Consider the following 15,071-nt stretch of genomic DNA (forward strand, 5'->3'; position numbering starts at 1 on the left):
ACGATAATATCTCAATATAGTAGTGAGGAACATTAACTACTATATACCCACAACTTCAAGTTTTAGGATCTCTCATATATTTGGATCCATGGGCTTCCGGCCCAGATATAACAAAATATGTGGGGAGCCTCAATTCATCATTTGAGGTTTATATTGATATTATCCATTTCGCGGTGTATTCTTAACAACCGGAATTCACAAAATATATTTCTTCCTTGAGGTGTCGATTATAACAAAATCGAACTTTATTAAATTCATCATTCTCTTATGCCAAAGAAATATGTGGTGTACCACAATTTGCAATAATACCTCAAGGGTTGTCCATTTAATTGTTGGAACTTTAGGTTCTCAACACTGTTAGATTTTGAACTTCAGGCCAAAATCACATATTCTCATGGTATGGACATTTTACAATTTTCTGTACATATTTCGGGACTTCAAACCCTTACATAATTGTCCATATTTTGAGGAACTTCTGGCATCTCATTTAATTGCTCATCCATGAGTTTAAGGAACTGCAGGTTCCCTTTTGTATATAGTGACGGTTTACCCAAAATGGTTAATATTTATGCATACGTCACTATTCATGTGTATAGTACTATTCATCAAGTCATGAATACATATCTATTCATATGTGCAGTACATTTGCCAGTACAGTTATTATTCATGTGTACGGCACTTTTAATCAATACGGTACTGTTGCATCATCAAGGAACTCTAGGTCCTTATTTACATGTCAAGGATCAAGGATCTTCAAGTCCGATCTCTTGTTTACATGTATAGTACCGGAGAGACTGCCAGCTCTCATATCAATATCATCATCAAGGATCTTCAAGTCCTGATGTAATTGTATGATGAGGATCAAGGAACTTCTGGTCCTGATCTGTATACTGTAAAAACTCATCATACAGCACAATTAATCCATAAAATAAATTTACTGTTAAATAAATTACTTGTATGGACGTTAAATAAATTACTTGTATGGACGTTAATCCCGCACCATACTTTAAATGTGCGGTAAAGTAAATTCATAAATTAAATTGCTGTATGGACGTTAATCCCGCACCATACTTTAAATGTGCGGTAAATAAAATTTGCTTGTATGGACACTAATTCTGCTCCATACATTTAAATAACAGTAAAGGCGTGGACGATAAACCCGCACCACCCTTTAAAGTAAATTTATGATAAAGTAAATGTGCTTGTATGGGCACTAATTCTGCTCCATACATTTAAATGACAGTAAAGGCGTGGACGATAAACCCGCACCACCCTTTAAAGTAGATATTGTTGTATGGGTAATAAACCTACACCATACAGTAAATAATGTACAGTAAAGTAATTTCTTAAAGTATGAGGGTCAATTCCACATCATACTTTAAGTAAGAATAAATTTGCGATAAAGTAAAGGCAATTATTGGTGGGTTCTTATCAACACCACGATCAAATAGTATAATATTATTATACTGATATATTAGTGGAAAGCTAGATATATCACGTTGGTTTTTCTTCTTTCCACCTGCAATGAGTATTAAATTCTGTATGTATTTTAATAATGTAATTAATTAAAGGAGATAAAGTGAGGCAGAGTACTTATCCCTTTATTTCGGTGGGTGTTCACATGCCTGGCAATAATCATTTGTTTCTTTTACTTTGCTTTCCGCTAGGATCAACTTGCTGTATCCCACTATCTCCAGTGCCTTGGGTTGTCCACGCACGCGGCCACAGCCTCAGCCCAGTGGGCAGTTCAATCATTGCTTTTACTTGCAATCACGTGTTGAAGGAGATGGAGACGATGAGGAGGGAGGCGTCGCAGCCTTCCAGCACGCAGTCGTGGGAGAAAGGCGGAGGACGGCGGCGTCCGTCGTCGGGGTCGCTATCGACGCCATGAACATCAATCAAATGCTCTCTGTCGTAACCTGCAGCATGGGTTTTAAAGCAGCAGCCATTGATGCAGCAACGTCGGAAGAATCGGAGCCTTGGTGGCATCGGAAGGGAGCCTCCGCCCTCTGAGTCCGAGTTGACTCTTTCGGAACCTCTGGTGTCGAAGCTGTCGCCAGGGAGGTTGACGTTGGTTTGGCACTGAAAACCCTCGGCTCTTGCAGCAAGTTCTGCACCTCTTGTGAGGGCAGTCTTTCTTGCCCAGAAATGAGGAACTGAGTTTTCCGATGGCGATGTGTTGATTTGCCCAGAAATGATCAAATACAGGGGATTGAAAGAGTCAGATGTGGATAGCTTCGTTGATGATGAGCAAATGACAGCAGCTTGGGCATGAGAATCATGCAATGGTATGAAAATGAACTCAGGCTTTGGAGAATGGGATTAAAATCTCAGAATTTTCTGAGAGGCATTTGATGAAATTGTCTTGTGCTTTGTTTAAGGAATTGGCTTAGTGTGGTTTGTGTTTAATAAGCCATGGGCATCTGTTTGTCAGGAGGAGTTCTGGAAATCAAGGCTGCCATGTTTATGGCCTTCGTGTTGATCCCTGAAGCTGCAAGGTCCAAGGTTGTCATCGAGAAACAGAGTACGACGAGGCCAAGGCCAAGAAGTCTCTGTGATATGTGATTGGCCAAAAGTCTCTGTGATCCTACACAAGAATTGGCCGGCTCCATGAGTAGTGGAGGCGATGTTGATAGCCTCTTCAGGAGTGAGATCATGGGATGTAGCTCCCAAACTGGTTTGTTGGCGGCTACTGAGAGATGTTGGTTTGGTGGACTTTGGCAGAGAGACTATCACATGCTCTCTGTGAAAGAAACAGAGCTTATGTTTTTCTTTGTGTTTTCTTTGGCTGGGTTTCATCATAGAATTCAGCTGGAATTGTTGAAAGTGAATTCGTGCTGATAACGTGTTATAAATTGAAAGAGAAATTGGAGAGAATTGAAATAGAGAGAAGCGGAATGGTTTTTCTCTCTGCAATCAAATTGATCTATTTTGTTCTTCAGATTGCATATGTATATATATTACAATGATGTGGGCCCCTTTCCAACATGTGGACTCCACACCTAATAATTTACAACACTTTTGACATATCGTGACTTTTTCTTCTTTCTTTCTTTTTGTCCCTTGGGCTTACGGTAACGTAACGAGCCGATTGCATCAAATTTTTTTTTTTTCCTTTCTTATGTTTTCGATATTGCCTATTTGTTTGGGCCTCTTGTTCTATGTTTTGGGTCTGGTCTGTTATTTGAATGACCTTTTATTTTAGGCATTTCCAAGTTCCAACTATGAATGCCGCTCAAGAGGCTGCCGAGACTGCCAATCAAGCTGCAGCTGATGCCTCTGCTACTGCAATTGCCGCTGCTACGGCAGCTGCCCAAGCCTCCTCTTTTGCCCATGGCCAAGCTGCGGCAATTGCAGAGAGACACATTCCAATGGCGGACGATGAGGCAGAGATGTACGACGGAATCAGAGCTGGATTTAGGCAGCTCGAACAATCTGAAGGTCATTAAGTTCGTACCATAAGCTGGAGTCCCACAGCCGATCGTTTTCTCTGTGTTACAGGCTCAGCTCAAGCGAAGGTGCTCTAAATCAAGCTCTTCTTGTGTGAATTTTGTTATTTATTTTTGCGTTCTTTGCTTTTGCTGTTGAGTATATGGGATTGGCAGGTAATGGGCATTTGCATTTCTTATACCATTTTTGTCTTTGTGTGAATTTGTCAGATTTATGACTGCGATGGGCTTACTTTGGGAGAGTTTGTAAAAGGGGACATATATATTCGCGATCTCAAGAACACCAAGGGCCACATTTCTGGATTGACTTGTGGAGAGTGGCACCCTAGAACTAAAGACAACCATTTTGACATCGTCCGAGGATGGATCACTGCGTATTTGGGATGTATTGACTTCAAAACTCTGTTTTGGGTTTTGCTTAAAGATATGTTTTTGTATAATATTGGTTTCGGTTGTCTTGCATAACAATGGCACTAGCAAAATGGTTTTAGTTCTCTGCAGAATTTGCAAGTGCTTTATGTAATAGTGACGTGGATAATTGATCCTTGATCCAACAATGCTGTTTTGCCTTTTAGATTGATTTCTACGCTCGATGCTCTGTTTTGCCTTTTTATTAATGTGAAGACATTTTACGGAACTTGATGCTTTAAACTAAATGATGCAATACCTCAATGAACAGGTAATCAAGCCAAAACTTGCGAGGCCTGGAAGAATTCCGGTCACCACTTGTGCCTGGGATTGTGATGGGAAACGCATTGCAGGTGGTATAGGAGATGGTTCTATACAGGTGTATTGGCTGAATCTCTCTTACTTCAAATGGGCTCAGTACTAAAGCAGTTCACTAGGTCTCCCCCAACCCAAAATGGAAGTTTGCATTGGTTGGATAAATAGATTTATGATGTTATTGTACTTAACGATGTTTCCATCAGCTTCTTCTCACATAACGTGTATCATTCTGACAGATATGGAACCTTAAGCCTGGATGGGGAAGCAGGCCAGATATACACGTTCAAACCAGTCATTCAGATGATATTACAGGGCTATCGTCTGTGCGGGTTACTCTGACAAAATCCCCAACTCTATTCGACACAAAAGAACAATCCCTAAACCAAATTCCCCGACGTCATCGCTGGCACTAACGTAGCCGCCATGACAGCTCTGTCGAGTTAGTAAAGAAGAGGTAAGCACTGGCTTTTACAATAGATATCTAATTGGTTGAAAATTTGCAGCTCTTCTCTTTTTCTTTTTTCCACATATTGAACTTTGTAAAAATTCAAAGTTTGCATCTTTTTTTTGTCTTTCCCTAATATACAATTGCGTTGTGGGTTCGTTTCCTTTCTGTTGTCATCTGTAATTTGGGTATGCTTTTTGTGAAATAGATTCAAAAGTTTATTAGAATCATGAAATTAACCTGAGAAGATTACCCAGTAACAGTCACATTAATGGAGGATTCATTTTAGGGGCAATTGCCCCCATTGGCTGTGGATGTATGATTATAACTGAATGCGTTTTGAAGAAGTGACTTTGATATTGGTATTGCTGGCTGTGTAACTTAAGATGTCAATCTATAAATGAAGTTGTAGGTATTTAACTATGATTTCCATTAAATTAAGATTTATGCAATCTGCTTTGATGATTTTGTAAGGATGTAATGCCTAGTAGAGTGAGAGTTCAATGGCTCACTAATAGCATGATTATATCTTGAGAAAGACATACTCAATGTATTGGTAACGAGGTCACCATCCAGTCTTTGAGAAATATGAAAATTTGTTGAGAACAATTGTAAATATTCAATGTTTGAAATTGCTCAGCATCCTATATTTTCTAATTTTTTTTTTTTTTTTTTGGAGTTTCTAATACAGCTCAAGGTCAATGAAGTTTTGATTTGGTTGTTTGTCATCAGTTTCTGATATAACGCAAATCTGGAGATGCCGAAGACCAAGAGGATGAGGGAGATGTTGAAGACCAAGGTTGATGATGTGACCGCATGGGGAAAATCCCAGAAACTGGAGAACATCTCTTCTAGGGGCTCTCCCCACCACAGGAGATCGCCGTCAATGGCTACCGCTGCAACAAACGCCATCCCTTCTTTGGAGTTGTTGGCCTATGATCGGCCGCCAAGGAGACTCACCCTCGCTCCCCATCAGTATAAGTACTGCTCATTGGCTCTCAAATTCTTCAAGGACAAGCTCCGGATGCCTGAACAGATCAAACAAGAGTGGGATCAGTTAGATGCCATTTATATAACACAATCTGAGGCGGAGAAGCATTACACTGGCTCTCAACAATGTCAATTTTAGCAAAAACCGTTATGATGACTACGTAGCGTTGGACGAAAATAGGGTTGTTCTCAACTATTCTGCAGCAGGAGACTACATCAATGCTAGCTTCATCACATCATGTTCCTCTTCTTTTATTGCAACACAAGGTCCACTTTCAGAGACCTTTGAGGATTTTTGGGAGATGGTAATCCAGTACCGTTGCTCTGTAGTTGTCATGCTTACTGACTTGGATGATAATAAATGTGGAGATTATTTTCAGGCAGAAGGTGATGATGGCCATAGAGAATTTGGGAATATATCTATAGCCACTAAGTCGATAAGAAGTAGTGAATTTGGAGATGGTAATTCAGTAGTGTTGCGCCTTTTGGAGGTGAAGAAGCATAAGGAAGAGTCAGACTCAGAGGAAGCACCCATATCCGTTTTGCATATTCAGTATCCGCAATGGCCTGACCATGGAGTTCCCGAAAACACAATTGCTGTTCGTGAAATTTTGAAAAGAGCAATGTATCAAGTAGCACCTGCCATACCCGACTCCGGTCCAATTGTGGTACACTGCAGTGCAGGTGTTGGGAGAACTGGAACATATTGCACAAATTCATGACACATTGCAGAGAATTATTTCTGGGGACATGTCTGCTTTAGATTTAGTTAATACAATAACCAGATTTAGGTCTCAGCGAGATGGAATGGTCCAGAAACCGGAGCAATATTGTTTTTGTTATGATGCCATTATTGATAAATTAGAAGACCTCATCTCGGATCCAGTTGAATAGTGAAATCAACAAAACTGAAGTACTTGCATTTGACAAGGAGACGATGCCCAATGCTGCTACCTACATTGCTGTGTTATAGGGCAAAGAGCTTGTGCAGGTGATGATGGGGGTTTCGTGCTGTTCTTTTTGGTTTTGAATGTTGGCTTCTTCTTTTTATCTACTCGTGGGAGTGAGTGATGCAGGACAACAAAAGAAGAAAAAAAGAACTTGATTAATTTGACTACATGATGCCAAGCTAAATTTTAAAATAATTTAGCATGAGATTTTCATAAACAAGGACCATTTGATAAAAGACGTCCATTTTCAAACTGGAGTAGGGTCCCAAAATGACGATGTGTGAGAGGGAAAGACGGTAAATATACATTTTGTTACTAATTATTGATTTAGCGGCGGTTAGCGAAGAAATAATCCGCTCCATATTTGAAACCCTAATTTTGTCGCTAAAGGTCATGAAATCGCTGCAAATGGCAACAAAAGATACAAAACCGTCATTTAAAACGAGACTACCTACCTCATGCTGATTGAAGTGTTTCTCCCTCGGTTCTTTGGTAGACATTTATTTATTTTCTCCCCCTAGAACATACATAGGCAATTTAGTGAACCACAAAATGAGATTTATCTACCATTGGGCTAATATTATACCTATAACAAAATGGAGAGGGATGACAATAACTTAAAAATCCTTATAGCTTAGGCAATGAACCTCCATTTTACCAATATTAACATGAAATATCATGGAAAACTTTTATCTCATATTAACATGAATAAAAAGGTAAGTAACGTGTACAACTTTAGCAGATGTAGAAGGTTAGAAGCCCAGAAGAAACCCGCAAGTTTCAAACCAGTTGTTCCATTTTGTCTTCAACTTAATATATGTCATGAAGAAAACATCACACGCTATTCTAGAAGGTTAGTAAGCACGAGAGACGATGAACAAAAGAACATTCAGAACAGGACATGGGAATTTTTCATATTATAGTGAAAACTAAAAAAATGAAGTCAAGTTAGGCCTACTTGGTTGGTGATGGCTTTCAAGCGATGAATTGGTGGGCAGATGTTGAAATTCCTGATATTACAGTGAAGACGTTATCAGAGGGGGCTGCGTTCTTGATTTGTATATTGCTATTGGAACTTGGAATTCTTCCCTTAGATTAAGATATATGATTAGGTTTTTGTCAATTCACAGAGTCAAGTGTAGCATTTTTTAATCAAACCAGGTGTACCATTAATCAACATGATATCATTACCATATCCATGCTGGCTTTTTCACTATATTTTATTACTAGTTTACAAAATACACTGTTATGAAATCTTGAAATCCTTCATTGAGATATGTTACGTTCAGTCGCCTGCTGATGAGATGCGGAGACGACATGTATCAACGATCAGAAATTTCTTGCGAATAAGTGACTGACGTTAGCAGAATCCTTCCCTTCTTTCTCAATCAATACAAATTATTTGGAGACTGTACACTACTTCCAACTTTCTTTGCCATCCTTTTGTGCGTCACTTGTTATAATGCCTTGTATGCCAGAATTACTATCCTCCTCATTTGGTGCTACATAAACAAATGGCCTAACAATTAACCCTTCATTGAAGTTCTGAAGAGGCTCCAAGATCATGACCACATCTCTCATCATTGGCCTATTCTTTGGCTGGTGGCTCAGGCATGCGTAAGCCAATGCAGCCGCCTTTCGAGCCCCTCTTGTGGAGTATTGTCCCTCCATTGTTGGGTCTATAATCCGGTCAAGCTTTCTGGGGTCCTTCAAGCGAGGCTTTGCCCATTCTACAAGGTTCTGTTCTCGATTTGGGCGGGTTTTATCTATGCACCATTTACCTGTCAGCAGCTCTAACAGAACAACTCCAAAACTATACACATCACTCTTGGTTGTCAATCGACCTGAATTTAATTAGGTGCTAAACTTGATTAGTTTATGACTTATGACAGACTTATTAGACTCTTGTCTTTTCCTAAGTAGCTATTGGGTTTACCTGTCATGATGTATTCTGGAGCTGCATACCCCTGTGTTCCTATTATACGTGTGGTTATGTGTGTGTCTTCTCCTTCTGGACCATCCTTTGCTAACCCAAAATCTGAAAGTTTAGCTGTATAATCCTGAAAGGGAAAGAAGTTAATTCAAAATCAATCTTACTAGCTTTTGTACTTTTTCTTTTTTATGTGACAAAGATCACATAGCCATCAACAACAATATAAGAGAACTCAGAAAGAAAGAAAGAACTTACAGAGTCCAGCAGAATATTTGAAGTCTTAAAATCTCTGAATATGACAGGCTTATGATCGGCTTCATGGAGAAAGGCTAGGCCCTTAGCCGCTCCAACAGCGATTTTCATTCTTTTCGACCACGGCAGAGCAGAAGAATAGCCTGCAGTACATTTAGCGAGAAATAGCACACATGACATCATTCAAAGACACAGCAATATCCAACTCATTCAATAAGCTTGGTAGCTGATTGATTATAGCAAAAAATTTCAAAAGAAATGGAAAGTAACTCACTTCTGAAAAGTTGGTTTTCTAAGCTTCCTCTTGCCATGAATTCATATACAAGAAGCCTGTGCTCATCTTCACAACAATATCCAATCAGCTTAACAAGATTAGGATGCCTCAGCTGTCCAAGAAATATAAGCTCTGCCTGCAACAACAGAAACAATGCAATGCTATTCAAATGAAAAAGGCCATTATGGTCACTTGAAACTCAAATGTGCAACATATAGTAATCAAACCAGCCACTCTCTATGGCCCTGCAAGCCATCCAAGTCTAACAGCTTGACAGCTACAGGCTGAGGCTTCAATCCAGGCCTAAGCTTGTCATCAACAAACCCCTTGAACACCGGTCCAAACCCGCCCTCACCAAGCAGATTACTCCATGAGAAATTACTTGTGACAACTCTAAGCTCCGCTAACGAAAAAACATGAAGATTAAGGCCGATGACAGAGTTGGAAAGATCATCTGCAAAGAGCGTTGAGCTGGGATCATCATTTATATCCGAGAGGGAAAGCCTCTTCTGCAGCAAAGGTTTTTGTTTCAGAATTTCTGTTCTTTTGCAATCTGTCTGCAACCGTTTTTCTAAACGTGCAGCACTTTTGTAACAGCCTGGTATGATGCATTTCCATGTGATCTTCTCATGAGCCATCTTGAGAAGACAACAGAATGGCAATTGTTTAATGTCTTGCAATGATGAGGCAATTATGTATATGAAGGCTGCTTAGAGACCTCGTCATATCATTTAGTCACCTACTATATAATATATTACATTGTTAATAACAATTTATACGGAGGATAATATTCTTATTAATTATCTTATACAAAACAGTTCTACCAAGGCATATCTGTGTCTCTGTATCTGTTAGGTATGGCCAATGACTTGCCTACCACTTTGACTTTTTTTAATTATACACAGAGAATTCCGAGCCTCTGCATTTAGAGATGGTACATTTACTCGCATTTCATAAAATCTGGATCATTCAACATATCCAACGCTTGTGGGGTATGCCACATCAGCTATAATAAGTTATTAGATTAATTACAAATACAAACTATCTTTTAATAAATACAAACCACATCACCAAACAAGTTATTAGATTAAATTTGCAGAAGTCCTTTTTCCAGTAGTCAAAAAAATTGATTAGAAAACCCTTAAATGTGTAAAATTAAGGCAATCCACTAAGAAAGAAAATGGGACATATTATATATATGATATACCAGAAACCTTTTTATATTCATTCAATTATATCTCTTTTGGGGCAGGTGAGTGCTTAATTATTTTGGTTAATTAAGCAAGGTGTTAAGAGGTCAAGATCAGCTTCTACCAACTGTAGTACAAATACCAATTTGTGTAGAATTTCCAAGTATATATAATATTTCGTCAACGCCATACAGACCAAATTTGTAGAAGTAATGTAGCTTGACTGCTTTTGCTTGAGCCTGTCTTTTGGCTAAACTGGAAATCCATATACAACGATATTAAAAATCAATTAAAGTGTACACAGATAGGCATTGATAGGAATTTAAAATATAATTGAGTACTGACCTTGTCATACGCTGATTGATGAAGTTAGAGTTTTTGGTCAAAAGGAAGTTGGAGGTGTCATAGGTTTGGCCTCTTAACAAAATTTCCTGTTGTTTTGCTGTAGCTTGTTTCTTCATCTTTTTTCTGCTGTGGCTGCTTTAGTTTTGCTGTAGCTTGTTTGTCTTGTTTTCTTTTCTCTGGCTGTTGGTAGCTTTGTTGTTCTTTGGCTGTGGCTGTGGGTAGCCTAGTTTCTATGTTTGTACTTCTCTTTTGGTTGGAATGAAAGTGCTCTTGACCAAAAAAAAGGGCAGTGGGGTGAACAAATCAATCTACCTGCAACTTTATCTTAACTCATGGGAATTTTACCAAACACCTTGAATGGGTTTTGCCCTTCAGAAATAACCTTGGGTTTAAAACTAAAAATAAACAAAAGTGCTGTTCTCTGGAATCGAACCCCGGTCCCTTGAATGGATTTTGCCCTTCAGAAATAAACTTGGGTTTAAAACTAAAAGAAACAAAAAGTTCCATTGCCGGGAATCGAACCCGGGTCTCCTGGGTGAAAGCCAGATATCCTAACCGCTGGACGACAATGGAATGCTTGATGAAAACAGCAGATACGTTTTATTTATATTTGTTTGAAATGGTGTGGAAGACTTTTTTTACTTGCAACCCGACGTACATACATGCCATGCTCACCTAATGCACCATTGTTGTACCAAGTAAATTGGGCAATAAAAGTTGGACAATAGTAGAGATAAACAACATTCTCCTCAAAATTAAAATGAGTTATATAGTATATGTAAGTTAAGGTAGCGTGCTGCCTCATACATCAAATTCGATTCCTCTTTTATATAATAGTTTAGACGAAAAAGTAAAAAGAAAAACGCAAAGCAAGTAATGCATAAGTTCTTTACTTGCAATATTGGTGGCATTTCCTTTTACTTAGGTCAAGCAAGATAAGCCCATCCTTGACCTTCTCCTTCCCTTTTCCATCGGTAAGCTCAAATTCAAACATGCACCAGCAGTAGGTGCATACACAAAAACCAAACTCTTTCAAGTCAGAACTAATGTCATCGATCATCAGTATAAAATAAAAATAAAAATTTGCAAGTCCAACCCATTATACCCATAACTGGGTGGGTGATTGCCCTATGTCAGCCAGATTTAGCTTTTAGTTTGTCACGCATAAATATTAAAATAATAATTAAAGGGTACGTGTTTTTAGTTTTTTTTTAATAAAAAAAATACACAATCTGGTCTCCTTCCGCGATGTTCGGAAGAAAATGAAAGATCTAAGTTTCTGCCATTTTTATGAGAAGAGAGGAGCAGGTGTGAGTACTTTAAAATTCTTTGGATACATGATCCGTCAGGATCAAAATAAACTAAATAAACATTCAGTTTATCAATATTTTTATTCCATCTATTTTAATTGGTTGGGAGAAAAGTATTTATTATTTTTATTTTTTCAAGAATCTAGCCAATGATCTCATTCCAGCTGATATCTTTAGGATGTGTATATGAATATAAATACTGATTAATTCATAAACATTTTTCTTTATCTTCTAAGTGGTTGAATCAGATAATGTAGACTTTTGACTTCAACTTTAACAAAGCACTAGGGACGCTTTGCTGCGTGGCCGCTCGGAATTCCATATGGAACTTCTGGCTGGTAATAGAAGTTGTCGAAAAGATATTTAGCAATATTGATGGCAAGGCCGGCCCTAGCAAACAACCAAAGCTGAGCATGCAGCATATCATCAAATCAATTGGATCTAAATTAACAAACACTGGTCAACTTGCTTCAAAAGTTATACTTAATCTCTTCTAATTAAGCAACTAAATTCTTATTAGATACCATAAAAATTAAGGTTAATGTCCCGATACGTGAACGGATAGAGAGGAAAGGAGGCACGGAGACTGGCTGGCCTGCATCATTCGCATGCGTGTTACATAGCCTTGTAGGTGATTACTTCATAAAATGCAGATGAGTGCTAAGCTTAGTTGCGTATAGGTGGGATATAATTTTGTAACTGTTGGTATACGTATACACGAGTCTTACAATGAGATTCACATGCATTTACAATTTAAAAGTGTATTAAACGTAATACATGTTAAATTTATAATTATCCTCGAGTTTAATTGACAAGAATGCATTTTGATGTGGGTCATGCCAAGATACACTACAAATACTACACAGTTTATAAAGCCTCACTAGTACGGCTTGAAAGATCATTTAAAGACAACAAAATTTGGTGAAAGTTGGCTCGTGACAATGTATTGGTCATCATCACACCTACATAACACAAACACAAAAAGGAACCAACCAAACCAACCCCATCACCACCCATATATATTTCCACACACCCACACCCACACACTTACACCTTCTTTACAATAAATATTTCCCAGTTCTCTCACCCATTAATCTTTAAATTTTTTATTAATCTTTAATAATTTTCTTCTAAAATTAGCTCAAAACCAGCTCATATACCTTACCACCCAAACAACCTCTCCAAAACAGAAAGGAAAAAAAAAACTGTACACTCTTTATCATGGCCTAGTCGATATCCCCACATCATACTCAACAACATCCCCCGAATCCAATTCAATCCAATGCTACCTTACTTTCTCAGCCCTGTCTCATTATATGCCATCTACGTACGCCGTTGCTTCACCGCCTCCGGCCTCTCGCAACAAACCCTACAACTCGACAATGAGACCACCCTCCACTTCTGGGGTCCCAACCCCAAATTTTCTCAAGCCACCCTGAAAAAGCCTTCCCTGGTTCTAATCCACGGCTTTGGCCCCGTCGCCATGTGGCAGTGGCGGAACCAAGTCCAGTTCTTCTTCCCCCGCTTCAACGTCTACATCCCCGACCTCGTCTTCTTCGGCGACTCCACCACCACGTCAGCAGAGAGAAGCGAGGTCTTTCAGGCAGCCTCCGTGGCGAAGCTGATGGAGAAGGCGGGTGTGGAGAGGTTCAGTGTCATTGGGACGAGCTACGGAGGGTTTGTGGCGTACCACGTGGCGAGGATGTGGCCGGAGAGAGTGGAGAAGGTGGTGATTGCCAGCTCTGGGGTTAACATGAGAAGAGGAGATAACGAGAAGTTGCTGAGAAGGGCAAAGTTAGAAAAGATTGAACATCTCATGCTGCCTGCGACGGCGGTGCAGTTGCAGACGTTGATCGGTCTCGCTATGTCCCGGCGTGTTGACGTCATACCCCGTTTTTTATTGAATGATTTCGTGCAGGTACTAATTTTTTATAATTATAATGTTGATTATAATTTGTTTTTCCTTTTACATGTAATTTCGAAGGTGATGTGTCATGTGGACCACATTGTAGATACGTGTTCTTCATCAGTCTTGATCAGTTAGGTTGGATTAGATCAGAGGGACCCATGATGATACATGTTTGATTGATAATTAAACTTAGTCATGGTTTTCAGCTTGGGGTTTTAATTAATTAATTAGTATTAATCAATGATTATAGATATATAATAGATGGTTTTTATTTATCATTTGGTGGGGGCATGAATGCAGAAATTGTACTCAGATAAAAGGAAGGAAAAGATGGAGTTGCTGAAGGGACTCACACTTGGACGAGATGACACACCAAACCTATCTCCTCTTCCTAGCAAGGTATTATTTACTTATTATTATTATCATTTCATTGAAAAATCATTTATGTATATTAATTTATTGCAATATTCTGGGCTGTAGGAGGTTTTGATCGTATGGGGAGATAAAGACCAGATCTTTCCTTTGGAGATGGCTACCGAACTCAAGGAGTATGTACCCCAATTTCCAAACAACTCAATATTCATTTTTATTTTCCTATATGCCAATTAATAGCTATAATTGATTAAATTAAATTCCAAACTTTTTCCTCGTTCTCCTCAATTAATCAAATTTATGGGGAGATGAACTCGAAGTTAAGTGCAATGGGACAAATTCATTGCTCTAGTCAACTGGTCTAACCTACTTATGCAACTTTTCCTCGATGTTAAAACAATTTGTTTATTTTTCTTAGTAAACACAAGTATGTAATTGACCGTATATAAATACTAATTATATAATATTGGAATTACGTGAAGTGATATATTTGTATGGTCTGTGAGAAATTAACATCAAGGTGCTTGGTTTTGTGAATTAATATTGCAGGCTTCTTGGACCCAAAACAAGACTGGAAGTGATAAAGAACACATCGCATGTACCACAAGTTGAAAATCCCATACAATTCAACAACATTGTAGAAAGCTTCTTGTGTGACTCCTGATCAGAGATCACTATCTTTTTTCTTTTCTAATTAATTGGGTCTCCAGTATTTAATTAAACTGTTATATATGATATGTTTACCAGACCAAACAAAAAAATAAAAATAAAAATATAGATATATGCTTAACTTAACTGGCTCTTTTATTTATTTTATGTTTTTTTTTTTAATAATTAAGTAATGGCAAACGACATGTCGTCTAGGTTGTTAAGTAAATATTTGGGCTGCCATCACGGAAACGCGCGTTTTGGACTGAATAGAAGGT

General features: G+C 38.5%; 2 protein-coding genes, 1 non-coding gene and 1 pseudogene across 4 annotated transcripts; 2 read left to right on the forward strand and 2 right to left on the reverse strand.

The window, feature by feature from the left end:
• Positions 1-3,194: 3,194 nt before the first annotated feature.
• LOC117636408 lies at positions 3,195-6,777 on the forward strand (annotated as a pseudogene).
• A 990-nt stretch (positions 6,778-7,767) lies between these two features.
• On the reverse strand, positions 7,768-10,787 carry LOC117615237 (serine/threonine-protein kinase RIPK). 2 transcript variants are annotated; one of them, XM_034344287.1, is made up of 7 exons: positions 10,555-10,787; positions 10,406-10,464; positions 9,247-9,657; positions 9,020-9,155; positions 8,749-8,888; positions 8,497-8,620; positions 7,768-8,404 (listed from the first exon to the last, which is right to left on the reverse strand). In XM_034344287.1, exons 3-7 carry the CDS (start codon positions 9,655-9,657, stop codon positions 7,977-7,979), a joined length of 1,239 nt encoding a protein of 412 aa, XP_034200178.1. In that variant the 5' UTR covers positions 10,406-10,464; positions 10,555-10,787; the 3' UTR covers positions 7,768-7,976. The 2 variants fall into 2 exon arrangements, with proteins under 2 accessions (XP_034200178.1, XP_034200179.1); XM_034344288.1 differs by lacking the exons at positions 10,406-10,464; positions 10,555-10,787 and adding an exon at positions 10,234-10,354.
• Positions 10,788-11,055: 268 nt separating this feature from the next.
• Positions 11,056-11,127, reverse strand: TRNAE-UUC. Its single transcript has one exon. It is a non-coding gene; the product is annotated as a tRNA-Glu (tRNA).
• A 1,812-nt stretch (positions 11,128-12,939) lies between these two features.
• Positions 12,940-14,940, forward strand: LOC117614461 (pimeloyl-[acyl-carrier protein] methyl ester esterase-like). The gene is made up of 4 exons (XM_034343280.1): positions 12,940-13,782; positions 14,074-14,172; positions 14,254-14,321; positions 14,695-14,940. The coding sequence occupies exons 1-4, from the start codon at positions 13,147-13,149 to the stop codon at positions 14,807-14,809; spliced, it is 918 nt and encodes a 305-aa protein (XP_034199171.1). The 5' UTR covers positions 12,940-13,146; the 3' UTR covers positions 14,810-14,940.
• Positions 14,941-15,071: the final 131 nt, after the last annotated feature.

The sequence above is a fragment of the Prunus dulcis genome, chromosome 1 (genome assembly GCF_902201215.1).
Source record: "Prunus dulcis chromosome 1, ALMONDv2, whole genome shotgun sequence".
NCBI classification, from domain to species: domain Eukaryota; kingdom Viridiplantae; phylum Streptophyta; class Magnoliopsida; order Rosales; family Rosaceae; genus Prunus; species Prunus dulcis.